Below are 25,503 nucleotides of genomic sequence, written 5' to 3'. Positions count from 1 at the left end.
GAAGTGTGAGCGATGTTGGCACAGTGGTGTGCACAGCTGGAAGTGTGAGTGATGCTGGTACAGTGGTGAGCTCAGCTGGAAATATGAGCGATGTTGGCACGGTGGTGAGCACAGCTGGAAGTGTGAGCGATGCTTGGACAGTGGTGAGCACAGCTGGAAGTGTGAGCGATGTTGGTACAGTGGTGAGCTCATCTGGAGATTTGTGTGATGCTGGTACAGTGGTGAGCAGAGCTGCAAGTGTGAGCACAACTGGTACAGTGGTGAGCACATCTGGAAGATTGTGCTATGCTGGGACAGTGGTGAGCACAACTGGAAGTGTGACCAATGTTGGTGCAGTGGTGAGCACAGCTGGAAGTGTGAGCAATGTTGGTACAGTGGTGAGCTCAGCTGGAAGTGTGAGCGATGTTGGTATAGTGGTGAGCTCAACTGCAAGTGTGAGCGATGCTGGTACAGTGGTTAGCACAGCTGGAGGTGTGAGCAATACTGGTACAGCAGTGAGCACAGCTGGAAGTTTGTGCTATGCTGGGACAGTGGTGAGCACAACTGGAATTGTGAGCGATGTTGGTACAGTGGTGAGCACAGCTGGAAGTATGAGCGATGCTGGTACAGTGATGAGCACAGCTGGAAGTGTGAGCGATGCTGATACAGTGGTGAGCACAGCTGGAAGTGTGAGCGATGCTGATACAGTGGTGAGCACAGATGGAAGTGTGAGCGATGTGGTTACAGTGGTGAGCACAGCTGGAAGTGTGTGCAATGCTTGGACAGTGGTGAGCACAGCTGGAAGTGTGAGTGATGTTGGTACAGTGGTGAGCTCAGCTGGAAGTGTGAGCGATGCTAGCACAGTGGTGAGCACAGCTGGATATGTGTGCGATGTTGGTACAGTGGTGAGCACAGCTGGAAGTGTGTGCGATGCTGGTACAGTGGTGAGCTCAGCTGGAAGTGTGAGCGATGTTGGTACAGTGGTGAGCACAGCTGGATATGTGTGCGATGTTGGTACAGTGGTGAGCACAGCCGGAAGTGTGAGCGATGCTGGTACAGTGGTGAGCTCAGCTGGAAGTGTGAGCGATGTTGGTACAGTGGTGAGCACAGCTGGAAGTGTGTGCGATGTTGGTACAGTGGTGTGCACAGCTGCCCTCCAAGCAGTTGATCCAGGTTTGATTTCCAGCCAGGATATTAAGTTCTAGGAGTGCCCTGTGCAACACTCTTGCCTCAGAGTTAGAAGGTTGTCAGTTTTCTAATTCCAGAGCTTTAACACATAAACTGACACTTTAGTGCAGTCCTGAGCGAGTACTGCATGGAGGCAGTTCAGAGAAGGTTCACGAATTTGATTCCGGAGATGAAGGGGTTGTCTTATGAGGAAAGTTTGAGCAGGTTGGGCCGATACTGTAGGGGGTGGCGTGTGCCCAGTCAGTTTCACCTCTGACTGTCTCTGAGCGGTTCGAATCGCTCCCACACCCCTGGGTTCTGTACACCGGACTTAGGTACAGGCGGCGATACAAAAAATCGAGTAGACAAGTGGTTTGGTGTAAGAAAACCAAAGTTTTATTATAAGCCGAATAAAACACAATCATATGAGACTTACTGGTATGAATACAGGCATAAACAATTACACTTATATGGGAATGGGGAACACACGGCACATCAAGGGAAACAAATACATTAAAAATCCCCTTATCCTTATCCCACCCCCTATACCTAACTAGATTAAGCTACGAGGGGCCAGGAATTCATGCTCACCAATCCAAAACCTGTTGCTTTAACTAGCAATGTGTTTTGAGGTTCGCTTTTTCTGTCCTTTGGGGTATCCCGTCGCCACGTGGTCTCAGGGTGCGGTGCTGAAGTTGTTGATGCGAAGCACCCTCCTTTTCCTGAGCTACCGTCGTCGTCGAGTCGCGATGGGTTTTCTTCTTCTTCTCCCTCAGGCGGTCGTCGGCGGTAATATTACGGTTGGGGGTCAGTTGGCGGTCTTTACCGTCTGAATGATTTTATTAACCAAGCTTCGAACGCCAGTTTATTCGTCATGGACGCCGTTATCCATTCTTCGAACGCTAGCTTATTCTTAAAACGGGGTTTTACTGTCTGTGCATGTAACACCAACTTATTCACCAAACACCAGCTTATAACTGGGCGTTTGTCCCCCAATGCGTCTTTCCGTTGCCCTTCTCTACCTTTACCGGTTTACCTTCTTCTTCGTCTCGTCTCGTCTGCCTGTTTGTGGGCTGTGTGCCCTGTGTGGTTTTGAACTCGGCTCTCGTTCTCCTCCCGCATTTGGCCCTGGTGTAATGGGTGTCCTTGGTTGTTGAGCGGTGCGGGGAGCGAGAAGAGAGTCCGCCACGAGGCCAGGGCACGAGAACGAGAGGCAGGAGCAAAAGCTAAGGGCAAGAGCCAAGAGATAAGAGAGCGATTGCCACTGATGGGCCTACAATTATACCCATTCTTCAATCCTTATCTGCGCGCCAAATCAGGTCAGTCCTTTGTCTAACTTTTGGCGGGCTCGTTTAAAATGATTAAAGCCATTTACTTTAACGACTTCTGGAGTGGTTGTCTCCGGGTTTAATTGCCTCGATGTCCTGGTTGTTTGTCATTTATAAAACTTATAATTGTCCCATCCTGACTTGATGGCTACTGTGAGCTGTTACCGATTAAATATGCAGAAACCTAATGGCCTCGATTTTAGGCCCATTCTAACCTGATCTGTTTCAAGGCGAATGAATGCATATTCTGTGTTTGCTTTGGCTGTCTGGCCCCACAGAGTCCTTTTCACAGATTCCTGCATTTTAAGTTTCGTTTCAGGGCCTGCCTGTGTGCAGAGCCTTGCTTTAAAATCCTGTCGGTTTTGGTCACGAGGTTACAGAAGCCATTTTGGGTACCCTGTTTTTAATAACTTGTCCAAACAGGGTCCCTTTATCCACAATTTTGGGGAATGCGGGAATTTTGAGAACCCTACAATACTCAGGAGTTTAGCAGTATGAGAGGTGATCTTATTGAAACATATAAGATTCTGAGGGGGTTGACAGGGTAGATGCTGAGAGGATGTTTCCCCTCGTGGGGGAATCTAGAACTAGGGGGCATAGTTTCAGAATAAGGGGGCGCCCATTTAAAATGGAAATGAGGAGGAATTTCTTCTCTCAGAGGGTCGTGAATCTTTGGAATTCTCTGCCTCAGAGAGCTGTGGAGGCGGAGTCAGTGAATATATTCAAGGCGGAGATTGACAGATTTTTGAAAAACAGGGGAGTGAAGGGTTATGGGGAGCGGGCAGGGAAGTGGAGTTGAGGCCAAGATCAGATCAGCCATGATCTTATTGAATGGCGGAGCAGGCTCGAGGGGCCGAATGGCCAACTCCCGCTCCTGTTCCTTATGTTCTTAAGGTGCCTTTCTTTCAAATGAGACGTTAAACCGAGGCCCTCTTTGCCTATGGCGGTAAAAGATCCCATGGTTGTATTCGAAGAGGAGCAAGGGAGGTTCTGACCAGCATTTACCCCTCATCCAACGTCATCAAAGCAGATAACTGGTCATTTATCTCGTTGCTGTTAGTGGGAGCTTGCTGTGCACCGATTGGCTGCCGCGTTCCCTTCATTACATCAGTGACTACACTTTGAAAGTATTTCATGGGCTGTGAAGTGCTTTGGGACGTGCGGAGGTTGCGAAAGGTGCTGTGGAAATCCAAGTCTTTCCCTTAATCGTTCTTGGATTCTTCCATTGTTCTTACCCACTCTTCCCACCCTTGGTGTGATCTGTACTAAAACTTTGACCTTTCACCCAGACTTCTCAATCTTGTTGTTGCTGAAATAAATGACAATTACTGAATGAACCTAAATGAGCTTGTGATAGAATTTTATTAAAGAAATCTTGACACATTAGAGAACCAATCAGCCAAGCCATGTACTAAGGCACTTTAGCAATGTGCTCCGTGATGGAAACAAATAGTTAGCTTATAACAGAATGTTGTCACATTAAATACCCATTAAAGAGAAGAATGTACAATGTAGGAATTTTAAAAAAAACACACAAATAACCTGGGTTGGCTGTACAAAGCTTGGCATTTAACACAGAAAGAGCATTGGGATTTTTTTTGGAAAATATATATATATATATATATATTTGCAACACTTTACAAAAACACACGGACAGGGTGTAAAATCATTTGTGGACTCTAGACAGCGTACATTTTCTTTTCCAGTTATTTACAACCAATACAATATATAAATCAAATTTACATTCATCTGTTGCACATGTGTAGAGACCCTCCGCCTACCAGACGGAAGACCACACAAAGTTAAAAGCACAGTAAGAGTTTTAGCAGCTGCCAGTTTAGGCTGCCGGTTGTGCGGGACGGCCAGGAGAAGCTGCTTTGTCTGATCAGACGTCAATATTCAGTCTCGTTGCCTCAAACAGTGCCCAGTGGTCAAGTATTGCGGAGAAGGAGTTGGGGGGGGGGGGGGATTGCTGATCCATTTATCTTGAGAAAAAAAACTGGGTTTTCATTTCATGCTTTAAAAGCACATTGTAGGAAATTACTTAAAAAAATTCTGATATGACAGGGAAGCACTTTAAAGATTTAAAGTGAGGTTTATTTTCTCTCTTTCTCCTTAATTTTTTTTTTGTCTTTCAGACCCTGTTGTTTTAAAAAAAAAATCCAGATCCTGTTAAAAGGAATGTGACAGGATGTGTGGAACGCAGGCCATTCCTCTCTCCCGTTTCACCCCCCCCCGCCCCATAGGGAAGGAGGGTAATAAATAAATCAGAGGGAGTGGGTCTCCCTCTTGTCCATGTTCCACAGCACTCTGGTTACAGAGGGTATCGGGGGCCTGGGGGCGGGGAGGAGAGAGGCTCACAGTGCCCGGTGCCAGGAGGCTCGATTGGGGTTTGGGCAAGTGTGGCCGGTGTCTGAGGCAAATCTGAATAAGCAACCCTCAAATACAGCACAACGCGGGACAGTTCATCTGGCAACGTGCTGGGTGTACACGCCATCGTGTACCAACATCAGCTTCTTTAAAGCTCGGTCACAGTTTACGTGAAGGCATTAAATTCACAATCAGTTAGTGCATGGTCAAAGACCTGGAGTCCTTAGCTTTTCTATTCCCCTCTCCTCCCCCACCCATTCACAAGTAAGTCCAGCTCCAATTCCAACAGCGGGTAACCAATCGCCCACTGGCTATCTGTAGAAAGTTCCCATGGTGTTTGGAACTCTAATGTTCCATTGCAACTGATTAAAATAAACACTCTCCTGGGACACTCTCCACCCTAAAGACTTTCTCTCTCTCTCTCCACCCTCTCTGCAATCAACCCCCGTTAGTTTAGCTCATACCCTTTGGCGATTGGACAGTCTACAGCCCATGTCTGTCCCTCCTGCCCTGTCCCAATCCCCTTGACTTGTCCGATACAGATGATTGCAGATTAAAAATGGCCGACTGCCACAATCCATTGGGCTCCAGTTGGGACATTGACCCTCGTCATTTCCATCAAGGTTAGAAACTGTAAATGCATGTGCTAAACCCAGTGCCACTCAGATCTCTCTCACTTCTTTGTCATTTTGGTAACTTAAAACAAAAACCTACAGCACCAAATTGTTCAGCGAAAGGGAAGGTTGAGTCAATTGGATGGACGGGGGGACGGAGCACTTTGCCGCAATGGTGCTGGGGCAATCCCAGCTGCGCACTGCAATAAGACACGGTGAGCTCTGACTGTAGCTCATTGACCCCCCTTCTACATCAGTCCTGCAGATTGAGGAGTCCCCCAACCTTCCCCTCCCCTGTGAAAGACCCGTAATCCACGGGTGCGAAAGTCTTTGGGCGATTCATCCGGTCACAAAAACCGCCAACATGTGGCACCCTGACAGAAGGACACCGGGAACAGGGGGGTGGGGGGGGAGACTCCTGGCGGGGGAGTGCTGCCAATAAGGTGACTGTGAATTGGAAAAGGAAACATTTGCATTTTATAAAGCACCTTAGGACATCTTGTAGACCATCAACTGCTCCTTAGGAGGGGGCACGGTTTGCCCAGGTAGCCTCACGCCGCCCCTCAAATGAGCAGCTCTTAGAGCCGGAGGGAGCGGTGGTGAAATTAGGGGTCGGGGCAATGTTCCCTCTATTTTTCTTGGGCGCGCGGCCCCTTGAACAGGTGGCGCGGCCCGTTCACATTATCGCGCATGCGCGGTTTTTCCGCTGGAACGCCAGCGAGCGGCCTGTGCGGGACCTCCAGACCGCTGTGCGGCCGCTCAGCTTAACAGGGACATTGGTCTGGGGCCAAGTGGGTGAAAGGTGAAGGGTCAACGTGCTCGACCTCCCATTCACCCCACCCAGCTCCCCTCCACTATCAGGAGCAGTGAGGTCCAATCGCAGAATGTTTTTCAACGTATGTCAGCAAATCCCCGCCCCGCCAGCAATGGGAAAGAGGCCATCCATTCAGTTCTTGACTGTGGCGGACCTGCCTCTCTACAGCTCCCCTCCTCCCCACACAGTCTGCACCCGCCTCTCCTGCGGCGATTTTTGCAGCGAGTTCACGCGACTTTTCTTTTGTCGATAAACAGTAAAATAATTCTCGTGAGCTACAGAGAGAGTGTCGGCGAGAGAGGCCATTAAACACCCTTAAAAAAAGCATCACTGACTTATAAAATTAGCATTAAGGGGGTGAGAGAGAGATCAGTAACATGACATATGCTCAGGCTAAAGACTGGTTCTTGTTCAATGTGTATTTTATGCAGAATATGAGCTGTGTACGGCTTTGAGCCACTATCAGGACAGCTTTCGGTGCAGATTTGAACAGGTAATAGCAGTTGCTTGCTGTAGTTACATTAACAAAGAAGCTGATTCCCTTTTCCAGTCTAATTTTACTTCCTCGAAAAAATAGAAGAAGCTGAAACTGGTTAGTAAACGGCAGGACAACACTATCCAGGCCGCCATTCTCGACATGGCAGAACACAACAGCGATGCGCGACATGTGATTATTGACAACCTGTCTGATATCATGTCGGCAGCAGTAAGTTAATGCAATTTGCTCTCTGCACAGATTTTTCAAAGTGCCCTTATTTCTCTCTGGCTACAGTTCCCCCCTCTACTGCCATCACATCATTATTATTTCTTTTTCGCCCCCCTCCCCACTCCTCCAGCCACAACAAAAAGAGCCAGCCTGCCTCCACTGAGAAAGAATCTTTTAAAAAAAATTACTTAGATATTAAAACTTCTCTTATTTGTGTTTGGTTTTTCTGTTGTTGTTGTTGTGCATGGACAGCCCTCCGTTGAACATCCTCTTCCGGCAGGAAGGCGCACAGATCACATGTCAAGTTCAGTGTGGCCACGGTCGCGTTTTGACAAACGCACCAACTTCAATTCTCGACGCTTTGAGTCTCTCATAGAGCTGCTCATTGCTTCCTTTATGGGCGGTGAAACCTAGAGCGGGCAGACACGTTGAGGTTTCATTAGCATCAGCAGTAAAGACCTGCCTTTTATACAGCGCCTTCAATGTGGTAAAGACTCCCGAGATCACAGCAGCGTTATCAGGCAAACACTTCACCACCACCCCCCCCCCCCCCCCCCCGGGCCACATAAGGAGATATTAGTACAGGTGACCAAAAGCTGGGTCAAAGGGGGAGAGGAGAGGAGAGGGAGGGGGAGAGGGAGGGGGAGAGGAGAGGGAGGGGGAGAGGAGAGAGGAGAGGGGAGAGGAGAGAGAGGGGGAGAGGAGAGGGAGGGGGAGAGGAGAGGGAGGGGGAGGGGAGGGGGAGAGGAGAGGGAGGGGGAGAGGAGAGGGAGGGGGAGAGGAGAGGAGAGGGAGGGGGAGAGGAGAGAGAGGGAGGGGGAGAGGAGAGGAGAGGGAGGGGAGAGGAGAGGAGAGGAGAGGGAGGGGGAGAGGAGAGGGAGGGGGAGAGGAGAGGGAGGGGGAGAGGAGAGGGAGGGGGAGAGGAGAGGAGAGGGAGGGGGAGAGGAGAGGAGAGGGAGGGGGAGAGGAGAGGAGAGGGAGGGGGAGAGGAGAGGAGAGGGAGGAGGAGAGGAGAGGAGAGGGGGGGAGGAGAGGATAGTGGGGAGGAGATGGGGGAGAGGAGAGGAGAGGAGGGGGAGAGGAGAGGAGATGGGGGGAGAGGAGAAGGGGAGAGGAGAGGAGAGGGAGGGGGAGAGGAGAGGGAGGGGGAGAGGAGAGGGAGGGGGAGAGGAGAGGGAGAGGGAGAGGGAGAGGAGAGGAGAGGAGAGGGAGGGGGAGAGGAGAGGGAGGGGGAGAGGAGAGGGAGGGGGAGAGGAGAGGAGAGGGAGGGGGAGAGGAGAGGAGAGGGAGGGGGAGAGGAGAGGGAGGGGGAGAGGAGAGGAGAGGGGGGGGGAGGAGAGGATAGTGGGGAGGAGATGGGGGAGAGGAGAGGAGGGGGAGAGAGGAGAGGAGGGGGAGAGGAGAGGAGATGGGGGGAGAGGAGAAGGGGAGAGGAGAGGAGAGGGAGGGGGAGAGGAGAGGGAGGGGGAGAGGAGAGGAGAGGGAGGGGGAGAGGAGAGGGAGGGGGAGAGGAGAGGAAAGGGGGGGGAGGAGAGGATAGTGGGGAGGAGATGGGGGAGAGGAGAGGAGGGGGAGAGAGGAGAGGAGGGGGAGAGGAGAGGAGATGGGGGGAGAGGAGAAGGGGAGAGGAGAGGAGAGGGAGGGGGAGAGGAGAGGAGAGGGAGGGGGAGAGGAGAGGAGAGGGAGGGGGAGAGGAGAGGAGAGGGAGGGGGAGAGGAGAGGAGAGGGAGGGGGAGAGGAGAGGGAGGGGGAGAGGAGAGGAAAGGAAAGGGGGGGAGGAGAGGATAGTGGGGAGGAGATGGGGGAGAGGAGAGGAGGGGGAGAGAGGAGAGGAGGGGAGAGGAGAGGAGAGGATAGTGGGGAGGAGATGGGGGAGAGGAGAGGAGGGGGAGAGAGGAGAGGAGGGGGAGAGGAGAGGAGATGGGGGGGAGAGGAGAAGGGGAGAGGAGAGGAGAGGGAGGGGGAGAGGAGAGGGAGGGGGAGGGGGAGAGGAGAGGAGAGGGAGAGGGAGAGGGGAGGAGAGGAGAGGGAGGGGGAGAGGAGAGGGAGGGGGAGAGGAGAGGAGAGGATAGTGGGGAGGAGATGGGGGAGAGGAGAGGAGGGGGAGAGAGGAGAGGAGGGGGAGAGGAGAGGAGATGGGGGGGAGAGGAGAAGGGGAGAGGAGAAGGGGAGAGGAGAAGGGGAGAGGAGAAGGGGGAGAGGAGATGGGGGGGAGAGGAGAGGGAGGGGGAGAGGAGAGGTGAGGGAGGGGGAAGAGGAGAGGCGAGGGGAGGGAAGAGGAGGGAAAAATCCAATTATGTGAATTTTATAGTAAAAAGATTGGGATTAGTTCAGGTGGCTCCTGGTTTCGCAGAAGGCGGCAGCAGTTTGGGAGCGAGCAGCACCATCGCAGTGATAGCTGAGTAATTCTGTTGATGTTCACGGTTTGATCACCCAGCAGAGGGTTCAAAGCCTGGCATTTGAGAGGAGACGAGATGAGGCAGAGGTCTGTGTGGGATGCCTCGAGTACCTGGTGCTGACTCATGTTCGAAGGCACTGGGGGTGGTGATTGCAGTCTGAACACTGCAAATTCATCAGATGCGCCTCTCGCACCAGACCTGGGGAGGGGGATGGGGGCGGGAGGGCCTGATGTCATAATGCAGCATTAACAATAGCGCTGCCAGGGACTCTGATAAACAGTCTGTTATGACAGAGGGCGAGAGATAGACGGACAGAGAGGGGGAGAGTCAGACAGAGCGGGAAAGAGATAGAGAGGGAGATGATTGAAAGAGAGTGAAAAAGACAGGGCAAGAGACAGTCAGACAGAGAGTGAAGAGACAGAGAGAGGGTGAGCAACAGAAAGAGAAAAAGGGGACAGAAAGCGAGCTAGAGGGGGGAGAGGGAGAGACGGACAGACAGGGAGAGACGGAGCCCAAATCCAGCGTACCTCGTTAAATGTCGGCTTTCTTCATGAACTTCCATTTCTCGGCTCTTGAATTCGTTCAGTTCTTTCCGTATTGCAGCCTTCATAATCATAGATGGGCGGGGTGGGGGGGGGGAGGAAAGAAAGAGAAAGGCGTCATGTGACTGAACACAGCAGGCCAGGAATTCAACCGCATCGGATTACTGGCATCTCACGGAATGCTGGGAGTGCTTCAGCATCCAAACCATTAGCATCACAAGCCCTTAGCATCACAAGCCCTTCCCTCTGCACAGCCTTGAAACGGCTGTGCCCTCCTCCGCCTCCAAATTGCTTTGAAACCATTCCCACAAAATGCGGTGTAATGTTTATTTTGGTAGGGTGGCTTCACGTGGGCCATGTTAATGTGATTAGATAGTTTTCCCTGCAGCCCCTGGCCATCACCGACAGACAGCGTCAGGTAATTTTGTGCAGCGTCACTGGTGCTGAAGGACCAATAATCAAGTGATAATTCTCTGCACCCTTATCGACTGCCAGAAATTAAACCATCATTACATTTTTGTCTCTGCTCCCCCCCTCAGTGTAAATTCACTTCCCCCCTCCCACCATGAACACCTGAGAAAAAAAGAACTTGCGTTTATATAGCGCCATTCACCATCTCAGGACCTCCCAAAGTGCTTTACAGCCAATTAAGTACTCCGTTGTAATGTGGGAAACGCGGCAGCCAATTTACGCACAGCAAGCTCCCACAAACAGCAATGTGATAATGACCAGATAATCTGTTTTTGTTACATTGATTGAGGGATAAATAATGGCCAGGACACCAGGGATATCCCCTGCTCTTCTTCGAAATAGTGCCATGGGGTCTTTTGTGCCCACCTGAGAGAGCAGACGGGGCCTCGGTTTAATGTCTCATCTGAAAGACGGCACCTCCGACAGGGCAGCACTCCCTCAGCACTGCACTGGAGTGTCAGCCTAGATTTTTGTGCTCAAGTCTCCTGAAGTGGGACTTGAACCCACAACCTTCTGACTCAGAGGCAAGAGTGCTACCCACTGAGCCACAGCTGAGCGGAGGTAAAGAGAACAGCCCTGCTCACTGTGTGCAGCAACACCCTTAATGCATTGAAAAAGGTCATGTCTGTGATAACGCTGCATGCACTGACTACAGTCACCCCTCTCCTGATTCAAATTCTCCATAAAATTACCAGTAACTCTACATATACAGAAACACCAGAGAAGGATCCCACGATAAAACAGTCAACAAGCTGGGGGGGGGGGGGGCGGCGGTGGGGGTTCAAATTGGCCTCATTGGGATCAATGTACCCTGTGCTCGCTGACCTCCATTGGCTCCTGGTCCGGCAACGCCTCCATTGATCCCATCCTTCTCATCCTGGATTTGAAATCCCTCCATGACCTCGCCCCTCCCTAACTCTGCAATCTCCTCCAGCCCCACAACCCCAGCCCCCTCCCGAGATATCTGCGCTCCTCCAATTCTGGCCTCTTGCGCATCCCTGATTTTCATCGCCCCATCATTGGCGGCCGTGCCTTCTGTTGCCGAGGCCCTAAGCTCTGGAATTCCCTCCCTAAACCTCGCTACCTCTCTTTCCTTCTTTAAGACGCTCCTTAAAACCTATCTCTTTGACCAAGCTTTTGGTCACCTGTCCTAATATCTCCTTACGTGTCTCGCTGCCATATTGTGTTTGATAATCGCTCCTTTGGACAATTTTACTACGTTAAAAGGCACTATATAAATGCAAGTTGTTGTGGTGTCACAGTGTTTCTGTTCAGCATAGCCGACACATTATCAAAATTCAAATAAATATCCATTTCTTTCGAGTTAAGATGTTACACATGCAGCCTTAAAAAGACCAGGAATAGAAAACCAGCCTCTTCCGTGTACTTTGGACTATTTAAATAGGGTCAGTTCTTTGTAAAGCATCAACATGGAGACTGGATCTATTTCCCAGATACACAGCTTTTACACTGGGGCATGCAGTCTGATCCAAGTCAACTGCTTCTCCCTCAGAGCAAGAGAAGGAAATAAAACCCCACAGAGAGGGAAAGAGACTCCAATGAGAGAGAGAGAGAGAAGTACAGAGTGAAAAGGAAAGACTCACAGATCCTCATTAAGAGGCATACATATACAGAGAGAGAGAAAGAGACAGAGAGATAAAAGGAGAGATTCGGGGGCGAAGAAAAGAGACTGCAGAGAGAAAGACAGAGTGAGAAAGGGACTGAGAAAGGGAAAGACAGTGAGAGGGAGAGAGAGAGAGATTCACAGAAAATGAAAGAAAGGAGGAGAGAAGCGAGCCTTGACTTGAATGACACTTGAATTATAATTGGACCCCTGCAGTGTTACTTGTCCAGTTCTGGCAGTACAGTACTGTGTAAACGGGCATTAGCAGAAAGCGCTTCAGATTCTCACCTTATCAGCAGGCGTAAGCCGAGTCCAAGGCTTGTCAGCACGACGATCATAATCCTGGGCCTCCGTCACTTCCACGTACTCATTAAAGCGCAGGATTCGGCGGGCTTGCAACTCTGCGACTGTCGGCCTCAGGCTAAGCTGCAAGGGACAGAGGAGGAGGAATAGCCAGTCATTAACCAGAGAAGTTAGGGGGAGATAGAGGAACAGATATGTAGGCAAATCTCCGAGAAGTGCGAAAATAATAGGGTAATAATAGTGGGGGATTTCAACTTCCCCAATATAAATTGGGACAGTCAGAGTGTGAAAGGCTTAGAGGGTGCAGAATTCTTAAAGTGCATCCAGGAGAGCTTTTTGAGCCAACATGTAGAAAGTCCTACAAGAGAGGGGGCGGTACTGGACCTAATTCTGGGGAATGTAGCCGGGCAAGTGGTGGAAGTGTCAGTAGGAGAGCATTTTGGCGACAGTGACCATAATTCGGTGAGATTTAAAGGTGGTCATGGAAAAAGACAAAGACGGCCCGGAAATAAGGGTTCTAAATTGGGGGAAGGCCGATTTTAATATGATAAGGCAGGATCTGGCCAAAGTGGACTGGGAGCAGCTGCTTATAGGAAAATCCACATCAAAACAGTGGGAGACTTTCAGAAGGGAAATAGAGAGAGTACAACGCCAACATGTTCCTGTAAAGGTCAAGGGTGGGACCAACAAGCAAAGGGAACCTTGGATGACAAGGGATATACAAAAATGCATTAGAAATAAGAGGGGGGCTTTTGGCAGTTACAAAAGACTAAAGACAGAAGAAGCCCTAGAGGAGTATAAAAAGTGCAGGGGCATACTTAAAAAAGAAATTAGGAGGGCGAGGAGGGGCCATGAAATAACACTGGCGAGCAAAATAAAGGAAAATCCTAAGATGTTTTATAAGTATATTAAGGGCAAGAGGATAACCAGGGAAAGGGTAGGGCCCATTAGGGACCAAAGTGGCAATCTGTGTGTAGAGCCAGAGGATGTAGGCGGGGTTTTAAATGAATTTTTTGCATCTGTGTTCACTATGGAGAAAGACGATGCAGACATAGAAATCGGGCAAGGGGACTGTGACATACTTGAACATATTAGCATCGAGAGGGAGGAGGTGCTAGCGGTTTTAGCGGGCCAAAAAGTGGATAAATCCCCAGGCCCGGACGAGATGTATCCCAGGCTGCTGTGGGAGGCAAGGGAGGAGATTGCAGGGGCTCTGACACTAATTTTCAGAACCTCTCTGGCCACAGGGGATGTACCAGAGGACTGGAGAACAGCTAACGTAGTACCATTATTCAAGAAGGGTAGCAGGGATAAACCAGGGAATTACAGGCCAGTGAGTCTAACATCTGTGGTGGGGAAATTATTGGAAAAAATTCTGAGGGACAAAATTAATCTCCACTTGGAGAGGCAAGGATTAATCGGGGATAGTCAGCATGGCTTTGTCAAGGGTAAATCATGTCTAACAAATCTGATCGAATTTTTCGAGGGGGTGACTAGTGGGGTGGATGAGGGAAATGCTGTGGATGTGGTGTACATGGACTTCAGTAAAGCTTTTGACAAAGTCCCGCATAGGAGACTGGTCAAGAAGGTAAGAGCCCATGGGATCCAGGGTGCCTTGGCGCGTTGGATCCTAAACTGGCTGAGTGGCAGGAGGCAGAGGGTGATGGTCGAAGGTTGCTTTTGTGACTGGAAGCCTGTGTCCAGTGGGGTACCTCAGGGATCGGTGCTGGGTCCCTTATTGTTTGTGATCTACATAAATATTTGGATGAAAATATAAAAGGTATGATCAGTAAGTTCGCAGATGACACGAAAATTGGTGGGGTGGTAAATTGCGAGGAGGAAAGCCTCCGGCTACAGGACGATATAAACGGGTTGGTCAGATGGGCGGAAAAGTGGCAAATGGAATTTAACCCTGAAAAGTGCGAGGTGATGCATTTTGGACGGACAAATAAGGCAAGGGAATACACAATGAGCGGTAGGACCCTAGGAAGTACAGAGGGTCAGAGGGACCTTGGTGTACATGTACATAGATCCCTGAAGGCAGCGGAGCAGGTAGATAAGGTGATTAAAAAGGCACATGGGATACTTGCCTTCATTAGCCGAGGCATAGAATATAAGAGCAGGGAGGTTATGATGGAGCTGTACAAAACGCTGGTGAGGCCACAGCTGGAGTACTGTGTGCAGTTCTGGTCGCCTCACTATAGGAAGGATGTGATTGCTTTGGAGAGGGTGCAGAGAAGATTCACCAGGATGTTACCTGGGATGGAGCGCCTCAGCTATGAAGAGAGGCTGGACAGGCTGGAGTTGTTTTCCTTGGAGCAGAGAAGGCTGAGGGGGGACCTGATTGAGGTGTACAAAATAATGAGGGGCATAGATAGGGTAGATAAAGAGGAACTTTTCCCCTTAGTGGGGGGGTCAATAACAAGGGGGCATAGATTCAGGGTAAGGGGCAGGAGATTTAGAGGGGATTTGAGGAGGAACTTTTTCACCCAGAGGGTGGTTGGAATGTGGAACTCAATGCCTGAAAGGGTGGTGGAGGCAGGAACCCTCACAACATTCAAGAAGCATTTGGATGAGCACTTGAAATGCCATTGCATACAAGGCTATGGACCAAATGCTGGAAAATGGGATTAGACTGGACAGGGATGGATGGGCGGCGCAGACACGATGGGCCGAAGGGCCTCTTTCTGTGCTGTAAAACTCTATGACTCTAAGTTCTGGATGGCCCCTGGCAATTAAACATTTCATTGGCTGCACCAGGAAGCTGGCAGTGACTGAGGAGTACAGCGGGCACAGTGCGGGATGGCGGCCGTCCAGCACAGGCACGACGGGCCCAATGGCCTCCTTCTGTACCGCAAGAGTCTACGATTATCTGACTCAGCCATGCTGTTACTCAGCAAGCGAGTGGAGTGTCACAGCAACACAGTCCGAGAAGAGTTTGTGCCCCCTGGGCAGTTTCTCGAAGTGAGTTGGGTGGATTTTTTCAGCACAGTCTCAGCAGGCTGTGAGACCCCAAACACACAAACCAGGAAGTTCCACGTCCAGATCAGCTGATGTATAACAAAGTGTGTGGTCCTTTGTATCTCTGCTCAGTAGACTCCCTGACATTTGAAAATCAGGAGTTGGCTCCAGCATGAAGACACAGAATGAAATAAATAGCCCTGCCATTTCCTCCGGTGCACAGGAGCTCCTTTCTGGTCGCTCATATGTTTTTTTTCCCCCACACACACACACACACACGCAGCGTCCTCTTAAGGCCACTAAGGTACTCCCCTGTCCTGGGTGGGTAGGCAGACTGGTTTTAGGGATTCTCATAACCCCATTCGATGATGGGGGGGGCGGTGGGGCAGCGGACACCCACCGGACACGGGAATCCCCTCTGGATGTCAACCCGCAATTCCAAGCCAGAGCTCCCGATCTCCCGGGACTGCAGGAGTGGCGTTCCTCTCCTCCCTCTCCCCAAGCGAGTGCAGGAAAATCTTTACACTACACGCTGCACGTGGGGTTAATCCCAGTGAATCTCTGATCAGATACAGCACCAGAAGGAGGCCATTCGGCCCATCGTGCCTGTGCCGGCTCTTTGAAAGAGCTCCCCAATTAGTCCCACTTCCCCCCTGCTCTTTCCCCCTTGGCCCAGCACATTTTTCTTAGATTGAAGCTGTGGATTCCCTCATGCTTCTCAGGAGCACTTTGATCCTACAGAAGATTCGTTTGAGAATAACAGGAAAGCTGCTAATTTGCTATTTAATGGCCTGCCCCAGGGGGCCAGTTCGGAGGCAGGGTATATAAAGTGCGAGCAGGGGGCTGTTGCAGAGGTTGCATTTAAATTGCTTCGAGTAATGACAAGTGAGGCTTACCTTGCGAGTCAGCCTCCTCCTGATCTCCAGTCTTTCCTCGTGTTCCTCTTCTTCATTTCTGTCTGTTTTTATGAAAAACAGAGAAGGTGGGGGGACAGGGTCAGACACAAGCGAAGGATTTTGCAAACGCCACAACACTCATTCAGCACGAGTTACACGTCGGGGGGAATCCCTCCCTTCCCCGGGTTTCCCTTCCGTCAGCCGTGACGTGCGTTAAGACGCCTCGTACAGTGATGTCACCGTGTGTTCCAACAACAAGAGCCCTGTCTGTCCCTCCCTATTTGTGGCCCCACGTGATGAGCGACACACTTGTGGGGTGGCGGGGGGGGATCTTCGAGACTCGGACCTGGCAACTGCTGGCGCTCAGCCACTGCATTGCTCGCCTGTCCGAGGCTCCCCCTCCTGCTCCCGATGCAAGGCAGGAGAACCGGGAAGGTAGGAGTTCTTCTGGAAACACACAGAGGCTTGACATAGTGCCGATGAGCTGAAGCGGGAACCCAACAGGAACACCCACACACCACTGGGCATCTCACTCCGCTATGGGCTGAGTGATAATGAGCAGCGGATCCCACTGACTCGCACTGCCGTTTCCCCACTAGCTCCAGGACATCAACAACAACAACAACGTGTATTTATATAGCACCTCCAACGTAGTAAAACGTCCCAAGGTGCTTCACAGGAGCGATTATCAAACACAATTTGACACCGAGCCACATAGGGAGATATTAGGACAGGCGACCAAAAGCTTGGTCAAGTTTTAAGGAGAGATATAGTGAAGCGGAGAGGTTTAAGGAGGGAATTCCAGAGCTTAGGGCCCAGGTAGCCGGTGATGGTGTCGGATGTGGAGGGTCTGTTGCTCCCTGAACCTCCACTTGTGGAATCAAGGGGTCTGCCACAGCCCAAGAAGCAACAGAGACCCGGGCCACCGAGATCCAACCGCCTGCATACCCTTGAAGCTCACTTGAGTTCACTTGTTGTTCTACATATTGCACAGACTATCTATTTTGCCAGTGATAGTTAGTCAAAGGATACTAGGATACCAATAGAAGGGCTGTTACTATAATATTAACTCCTCTCCCCCTTCTCCCCACGCGAGTGCAGGGAAATCTTTACACTGCATGCTGCACGTGGGGTTAATCTCAGTGAATCTCTGATCATAGAATCATACAGCACTGAAGGAGGCCATTCGGCCCATCATGCCTGTGCTAGCTCTTTGAAAGAGCTCTCCAATTAGTCCCACTCCCCGCTGCTCTTTCCCCGTAGCCCTAAAAAAATTCCCCTTCAAGTATTTATCCAATTCCCTGTTGAATCTGCTTCCACCGCCCTTTCAGGCAGCCCATTCCAGATCACAACTCGCGGCGTAAAAAAAATTCTCCTCATCTTCCCCCCTGGTCCTTTGGCCAATTATCTTAAATCTGTGTCTTCTCGTTGTCGACCCTCCTACCAGTGACAACAGTTTCTCCCTATCCACTCTATCAAGGCCCTTCATAATTTTGAACACATCTAGTAAATCTCCCCTTAACCTTCTCTGCTCCAAAGAGAACGATCCCAGATTCTCCAGCCTGTTCACATAACTGAAGCCCCTCGCCCCTGGTACCATTCTGGCAAATCTGCAGAGTCAGTCTCCGACTGCGGCCCGCGAACCTCTCCTCCAAGCTCTGGGTGATCTGCGAGGGCTTCCCCCCACCCCCCTACATCAGGGGGCTGCTGTGACATTCGAATCGATTGCATTGCAATCTGGTCCTTACATTAAAAAAAAATCCCCCCAAAATAATAAACTGCAACAAATGAGTTAATTCTATAAAGGGAGGGAGGGTGGCTAGAGCAGTGTGATCCACTCCCCACCCACAAACAGAAACACAAGAGACTGGGGAGGGGATGTGTGGGGAGCAGGAAGTGGGAAATCCCCCCCTGGCGGTGAAACAGTTACATGTAAATATCAGCTGCTGCCTGACGTCAGAGGGAAGCCTCGATGACGTTTTGGGAAGGTGGGATCCCGTTCTATTCGCTCCCACGCACCGAGGGGAGGGAGGGGGAAAGCGGGGGCGGATTCCCCCCACCTCCCACACATGTCTGCACCCTGGTGCTCTGCGGCAGATAAGGGACATCTTGGTCAGACCTCAATTCCCAGGCATCTCACCCAGAGAAGTGCATTTAACAATAATAATTCAAGGACCATTTCTTTGGTGCATTTATCCAAATCTCTCTCTGCTGCTCAGATTGGTTTGATTTTTTTTCCCCCTCAATTTGCAACAGTGCAATGAATCATTTTTGAAACGAATGTTAATTCTCCATAAATGCTCGATTTAGATCCACAGAGTTATTTTTCAATGCCCGCAGCATCCGGAACATTATTTACGTTCTAAATGACAAACCGGTGCAGCTCCAACTCCCAAGCATTTATTCAGATTCAGATTCAGATTCAGACCCAGGCGAACCTGCTCTGATACAAAAAATCTTCTGCAGGATTTTTGTTTAAATTGAAATGTGGCGCGAGAGAGAGGTGCCCCGACAATCTGTGCACACACGTATTAAATTCAGGGCAAATTCACCCACAGTGAAGAGATAGGATGCTCGCAGATCTGATCTTACTTACATCTTAGGATGTTCCTCTGCTCCAGCTCTTCCAGCGAGGGTCTCTGGCTCAGTCTCCTGCCGAACACAATGACAATCGAATAATGCACCATTTTTTTAAAAATCAAGGATAATTCCTTCCCTCTCTCTTATGCTCCTTCTAACAGTAGAACAGCAAGGCTGGCTGATGGCAGAGCACAAATGCTGATGCTTGTTGCTACTGAAATCTCCCGATCTCTTCCTTCACACCGCTTGCAAACACCCTGTGGCTGTCAGCTTGCAGTGACTCACTGGCAGAACCTCCACTCGCTTTATATATGCTCTGGCTGACGGTTCCGGAAGAAGTGAGGGGAGGGGGGAGAGAGGGAGGAGACAGGAGATGAAAGCTTGATCACATTATACATCCACGTGCTCCCTCTCTCTCTCTCTCTTTGCATGGATTGGCATTTTTTGCAAACGAATAACAGGATTTGTTACACATTGAATCATCAGAGGGAACCAATGTTTTTTTCTAGAAATGTGTTATTGTATCTGTCACACCGAGTACAGGGGAGGGGAGGGGGGCAGGAGCATGCCCTGTATCCTGTGATGGACACAGGCAACATCCAACCTTAGCACTGTCACCAGATAGGGCCAGTTGCAAAATCTTACCCCGCATCCTACTTTTCTATCAACCTGACGCCTGTCACAAATTGAATGTCACAGTCAGTGGTCCACCTTGCAGCCCTGTCTCAGTGGGCAGCACCCTCGCCTCTGAGTCAGCAGGTTGTGGTTGGAAGTCCCACTCCAGAGGCTCGAGCACAAATATCCAGGTTGACACTCCCAGTGCAGTGCTGAGGGAGAGCTGCACTGTCGGAGGGGCAGTACTGAGGGAGTGCTGCACTGTCAGAGGGGCAGTACTGAGGGAGCCCGCTGCATTGTCGGAGGGGCAGTACTGAGGAAGCGCTGTACTGTCGGAGGGGCAGCACTGAGGGAGTGCTGCACTGTCTGATGGGCAGTAGAGGGAGCGCTGCACTGTTGGAGGAGCAGTGCTGAGGGAGCGCTGCACTGTCGGAGGGTCAGTGCTGAGGGAGTGCTGCACTGTCAGAGGGGCAGTACTGAGGGAGCCCACTGCATTGTCGGAGGGGCAGTACTGAGGAAGCGCTGTACTGTCGGAGGGGCAGTACTGAGGGAGTGCTGCACTGTCTGATGGGCAGTAGAGGGAGCGCTGCACTGTTGGAGGAGCAGTGCTGAGGGAGTGCTGCACTGTCGGAGGGTCAGTGCTGAGGGAGTGCTGCACCGTCGGAGGGTCAGTACTGAGGGAGTGCTGCACTGTTGGAGGGGCAGTACTGAGGGATTGCTGCACTGTTGGAGGGGCAGTACTGCGGGAGCGCTGCACTATCGGAGGGGCAGTACTGAGGGAGTGCTGCACTGTCAGAGGGGCAGTACTGAGGGAGCGTTGCACTGTCGGAGGGGCAGTACTGAGGGAGCGCCGCACTGTCGGAGGGGCAGTACTGAGGGAGCGCTGCACTGTCAGAGGGGCAGTACTGAGGGAGCGCTGCACTATCGGAGGGGCAGTACTGAGGGAGTGCTGCACTGTCAGAGGGGCAGTACTGAGGGAGCGCTGCACTGTCGGAGGGGCAGTACTGAGGGAGCGCTGCACTGTCGGAGGGGCAGTACTGAGGGAGAGCCGCACTGTCGGAGAGGCGGTACTGAGAGAGTACTGCACTGTTGGATGTCCTGCATTTCGGATTAGACGTTAAACTGAGGCCCCATCTGCCCTCTCAGGTGGATGTAAAAGATCCTATGGCACGATTTGAAGAAGAGCAGGGGGAGTTCTCCCTGGTGTCCTGGGGCTAATATTTATCCCTCAATCAACATCACTAAAACAGATTATCTGGTCATAATCACATTGTTGTTTGTGGGAGCTTGCTGTGCGCAAATTGGCTGCAGCGTTTCCTACATTACAACAGTGCCTACACTTCAAACAACAGCACTTCATTGGCTGTAAAGTGCTTTGGGACGTCCTGAGGTAGTGAAAGGTGTTGTAGAAATACAAGTCTTTCTATTCTTTTTATGGGATGAGAGGGAACGAGTTGTCTGAAATTGCCAACACACCCAATGTTGACAACACCATGAGCTTCCTCTCCAACAGCAGCCGGAAGTCCCCAATGTAGACGGTGCAAATCTTAGTGTTTCCCCAATAAGGGTTCAATGTAACACAAAAGCAAAATGAGTGTGGATGCTGGAGTGCCGATGAAAGGTCATCGACCTGAAATGTTAACTCTGTTTCTCTCTCCACAGATGCTGCCCTGGCTCGCTGAGTATTTTCAGCATTTTCAGTTTTTACTTCAGGGTGTGGGGAATGCTGCTGGGTTAAACCGACCTGTCCTACCCGAGTGCATACTCCGATAAACAAAAAGGCCACGAAAAAAAACACAACCCGGTAGAAATGTCTACTTTTGACCAAAGTTATCAGATCCCCGTGAATGTGCAGCCTTTTAAAAAAATGAATTCTGATGATGCTGGTAAGACCAAGATTTGTTGCCCTGAATAGGTGGTGGTCGGCCTTCTTGAGTTACTGGTAGCAGTTTGATACAACTGAGTGGCCAGTGGTTGGTGTGGGATTGGAAAGAAAGACTTGCATTTATATAGCGCCTTTCATGACCACCGGATGTCCCAAAGCGCTTTACAGCCAATGAAGTACTTTTTGAAGTGGAGTCACTGTTGAAATGTGACAGCCAATTTACCACAGCAAGCTCCCATAAACAGCAATGTGATAATGACCAGATAATCTGTTTAGTGATGTTGATTGAGGGATAAATATTGTCCAGGACACCAGGGATAACTCCCCCTGCTCTTCTTTGAAATGGTGGCCGTAGGATCTTTTACATCCACCTGAGAGAGCAGACGGGGCCTCGGTTTAACGTCTCATCTGAAAGACAGCAACTCCAACAGTCACATATAGGCGCAGACTGGGTAAGGGCAGCAGGTTCCTTTTCACATTTAGTGAACCAGTTGGGTTTTTGTAACAATCCAGCAGCTTTGCAGTTATTTTTACTGATCACTGCTTTTTATTTCAACTAAAATTAAGTTCTACAATCTGCCTGTGGTTGGATTTGAATTCATGCTTGTTACTTCTAGGATTATTAGTCCTAGATTACTAACCCAATAACATAACCACTACACTACCGTACCCCAGTGAAGTGTGTGATATCTGAGAGTGAGATTTAGTTAGGAACAATGACAAATCACCAGCAAGCCAATCGGGGAGCACCCTCTAATAACGATCCAGTCACAGTTTGAAAGCACCTGACAGGAAGTGTGAACAGGAAGTTCACTTTCCAAGCTCTGAAACGTGAAGTTTAAAAAAAAAATTGAAAATTGTCAAAGGAGCAGAAACAGACTTAGTGACGAGGCTTTGTATGCGCTGGTGGCACCTGCAATACATCAGCGTGAGGATCACCCAAACACATGCAACGGTGCCTGTAAAGTCTGTGGGTTGTTTAGTTAATTAATACACAGACTACCAGAGTAACTTAAAACAGGACTTTACTATTCGAAGGTCAGGGCGAATCTGCCCAATAAATCCTGACACAGCACTTATATACCGGTGTGGTCACCGTCGGTATTACAGTATACAGAAGCCAACAAAGTAGTGCAACACCTAAAGTAGTTCTCTTAAAGGTGGACGGTTACATACAATAGTTCTCTTAAAGGTAGACGGGTACATACACTACAATCCTCCCTTTTTAGCTTACAACATACTGATTCCCCATTAAACATACATTATAACATATATACAACTTTATGCAAGACAGTTCACAGATTCAGTCTCTCTGGAGGTTTCCGGACTCTGTCCGGATAACGCCTCGGTGGTGTCGTAACTCCCGGCGGGGTAGTAGGTGCTTCTGGCAAGGTCGATTCGGCTTGAAGGACAGTGTCAGGTTCATCTGATTCCAGTATTACCAGATCGGAGGTAGGTGTTCTGGGTATCTCTGTCTCAACATTAACCGTGTAAGGTGGTGGAGTAGGTTGGCCATTTGTGGCTGACCCTATGATCTGGTCAACATGGCGCCTTATTATACTGTCCCCAATGTCCACCGTATACATCAACGGCCCTAGCCTTTTTCCAATAGTTCCAGGCTGCCATTTCTCGGTATGGTAGTCCCGGGCCAAAACTTGTTGACCTATCTGAAAAGATCTAGTTGGCCTTTCATTCATGCCCTGGAATTGCCGGTTCTCTACGTCCCTTCTGACGTTTGGCTTAAGCAAATCCAGCCGGCATCTTAGTCGTCTATTAAAAAACATCATGGCGGGAGTTTGATTTGTGACCGCATGTGTTGCATTCCTGTACGCCAACAAGAAGCTATCCACCTTATGTTGTAAGTTAATGGCTTCATTACCCATGGCCTTAATGGCCTTCTTGAAGGTCTGGACAAACCTTTCAGCCAATCCATTGGAGGCGGGATGGTATGGGGCTGACGTGTAGTGCTTAACCCCATTGCTCTTTAAGAATTTCTTGAATTCTTCGGACACAAATTGCGGTCCATTATCAGAACAGATCTGTTCCGGCAGCCCATTCCTAGCAAACATGGTCCTTAACACTGTGATGGTTTTTTCCGTGGTGGTGGTGGACATCTTTATTACCTCCGGCCACTTGCAGTGTGCATCCACCGCTATTAGAAACATTGAGTCCATAAATGGGCCAGCAAAGTCGATGTGTACCCTTTGCCAAGGAGATGAGGGCCACTCCCATGGATGCAGAGGAGCCTGTGGTGGCGCGTTTTGGACCTTCTGGCATCCTAGACAGCTCTTAGTGATTTCTTCGATGTCCCCATCAATGCCTGGCCACCACACAAACGCTCTTGCTAGGTTCTTCATTTTCACTCCACCCAGATGTCCCTTGTGCAGCTCCTTTAACACCTTCTGTTGAAGTTTGGGTGGAATCACCACTCTAGATCCACACACCAGGGTTCCTCGACACACTGACAGCTGTTCTTTTCTCTGCGAAAATGCTGGCAGCGTTGGTTCGCCCTGTGCTGGCCATCCCTCCACCGTTAAATCATAGACTCGTAAGAGAGTCGGGTCATTTCTTGTTTCGTTTTCGATCATCGAATTTGTTACTGGTAGACATTCCACTATGGATGAGTGGAACATCTCTACCGGGTCCACTGTAGTCGCTTCTTCTACTATCGGCAATGGCAAGCGCGATAACCCATCAGCATTTCCATGCTGTTTGGACCTTTTGTATTCGATGTCATATTGGTGTGCCCCAAGTAACACGGACCACCTCTGTAACCTTTGCGCTGTCATGGTGGAAACGGCCTTGTTAGGGTTGAATATGGACACCAACGGCTGGTGGTCTGTCAGTAATGTGAACTTCTTGCCCTGCAGGTAATGATTGAATTTCTTTACGCTCCACACAAGGCTGAGGGCCTCCCTATCTATTTGAGCATAATTTCGCTCCGCGGAGGTCAATGATCGGGACGCGAATGCCACTGGCCTTTCCGAGCCATTTGGTAATTTGTGTGAAAGTACTGCTCCAATTTCATAGGGGGAAGCATCACAAGCTAGACGAAGAGGTAACGTTGGGTTGAAATGAGCCAACACTTCTTCAGAGGTAATCAACGCCTTGCTTCTGCGAAAGGCCTTTTTACATTCCTCACTCCACTTCCATGGTACTTCTTTCCGCAACAGAGCATTCAGCGGATGCAGCACCGTGGATAGATTCGGCAGAAACTTGTGATAATAATTAATCAACCCCAAGAATGATCTTAACTGTGATACGTTTTCCGGAGCGGGGGCCTTCACGACAGCTTCTATCTTCTCAGGTGACTTGTGCAGCCCCTCTCGGTCAATGACATGACCGCAGTACGAGATCCGTTTTTGGAAGAACTCACATTTCTTGCGATTAACTCGAAGGCCATATTCCTTCAACCTAGTGAGCACCAGTTTCAAATTTGTGAGGTGTTCTTCCTCGTCTTCTCCTGTAATCAGGATATCGTCTAAGTAACACTGCGTGCTTGGAATTCCTTGTAATACCTGCTCCATGGCCCTCTGCCAAATTGCTGGAGCCGAAGCTATCCCAAAAACCAGTCTATTATAACGATACAAGCCTCTGTGTGTGTTGATGGTGAGGTACTGACGCGACTCTTCCTCGACTTCCATTTGTAAGTATGCCTGTGCCAGGTCTATCTTGGTGAAGTGTTTCCCTCCAGCCAACGAAGCAAAGATGTCTTCAATCCGCGGAAGCGGGTATTGTACCGTGTGAAGCACCGGATTCACTGTGATCTTGAAGTCTCCGCAGATGCGGACCTTCCCCGGTCCCCCTGGCTTGTTACTTGGTGAAGACTTCATGACGGGAACAATGGGCGTGGCCCACTCACTCCAGTCCACTTTTGACAGTACCCCTGATCGTTCAAGTTCTTCCAGTTCTGCCTCCACAGCAGGTCGTATCGCGTAAGGTACCGATCTGGCTTTGAAAAATTTTGGGCTTGCATGTTCTGCAATCTTAACCTTTGCTTTAATTTCTCGCAGTGTTCCCAGTCCTTGCTGGAATACCTCTTTAGCTTCGTCCAATATTCTGGACAACCGTTCAGGTTTGACATCTTCCTTTCCGGAATCTACCGTCATGGTGTTTAGTGAATGCCAGTCTATCTTTATTTTCCTGATCCACTCCCGTCCCAGAAGTGGTGGACCTCCCTCAGGCAACACATACAGGTCCATCCTTTGGTGATCTTTGTCCTTGTATCTCACCTTGACTTCTATCTTTC

The 25,503-nt window shown here is 50.0% G+C and overlaps 1 protein-coding gene across 3 annotated transcripts in view; it reads right to left on the bottom strand.

Annotated features, from left to right (window-relative positions):
- Positions 1-3,817: 3,817 nt before the first annotated feature.
- Positions 3,818-25,503, bottom strand: part of phactr2 (phosphatase and actin regulator 2) — a 203,460-nt gene continuing 181,774 nt past the window's right edge. For all 3 annotated transcript variants that reach the window (XM_085979209.1, XM_085979212.1, XM_085979210.1), the window contains 5 exons: positions 18,771-18,826; positions 16,175-16,236; positions 12,303-12,440; positions 9,905-9,981; positions 3,818-7,388 (listed from right to left, as the gene is read on the bottom strand). In XM_085979209.1, coding sequence (XP_085835335.1) covers positions 7,373-7,388; positions 9,905-9,981; positions 12,303-12,440; positions 16,175-16,236; positions 18,771-18,826 — 349 coding nt within the window. In that variant the 3' untranslated portion in view covers positions 3,818-7,372. The remainder of the gene's footprint in view (positions 7,389-9,904; positions 9,982-12,302; positions 12,441-16,174; positions 16,237-18,770; positions 18,827-25,503) is intronic.

This window comes from Somniosus microcephalus, chromosome 3 (assembly GCF_052327205.1).
Source record: "Somniosus microcephalus isolate GS21.2 chromosome 3, FLI_Smic_1.0, whole genome shotgun sequence".
NCBI classification, from domain to species: Eukaryota; Metazoa; Chordata; class Chondrichthyes; order Squaliformes; family Somniosidae; genus Somniosus; species Somniosus microcephalus.
Note: the sequence above shows the minus strand (reverse complement) of the source record. Positions and strands in the feature narration are given on the sequence as shown.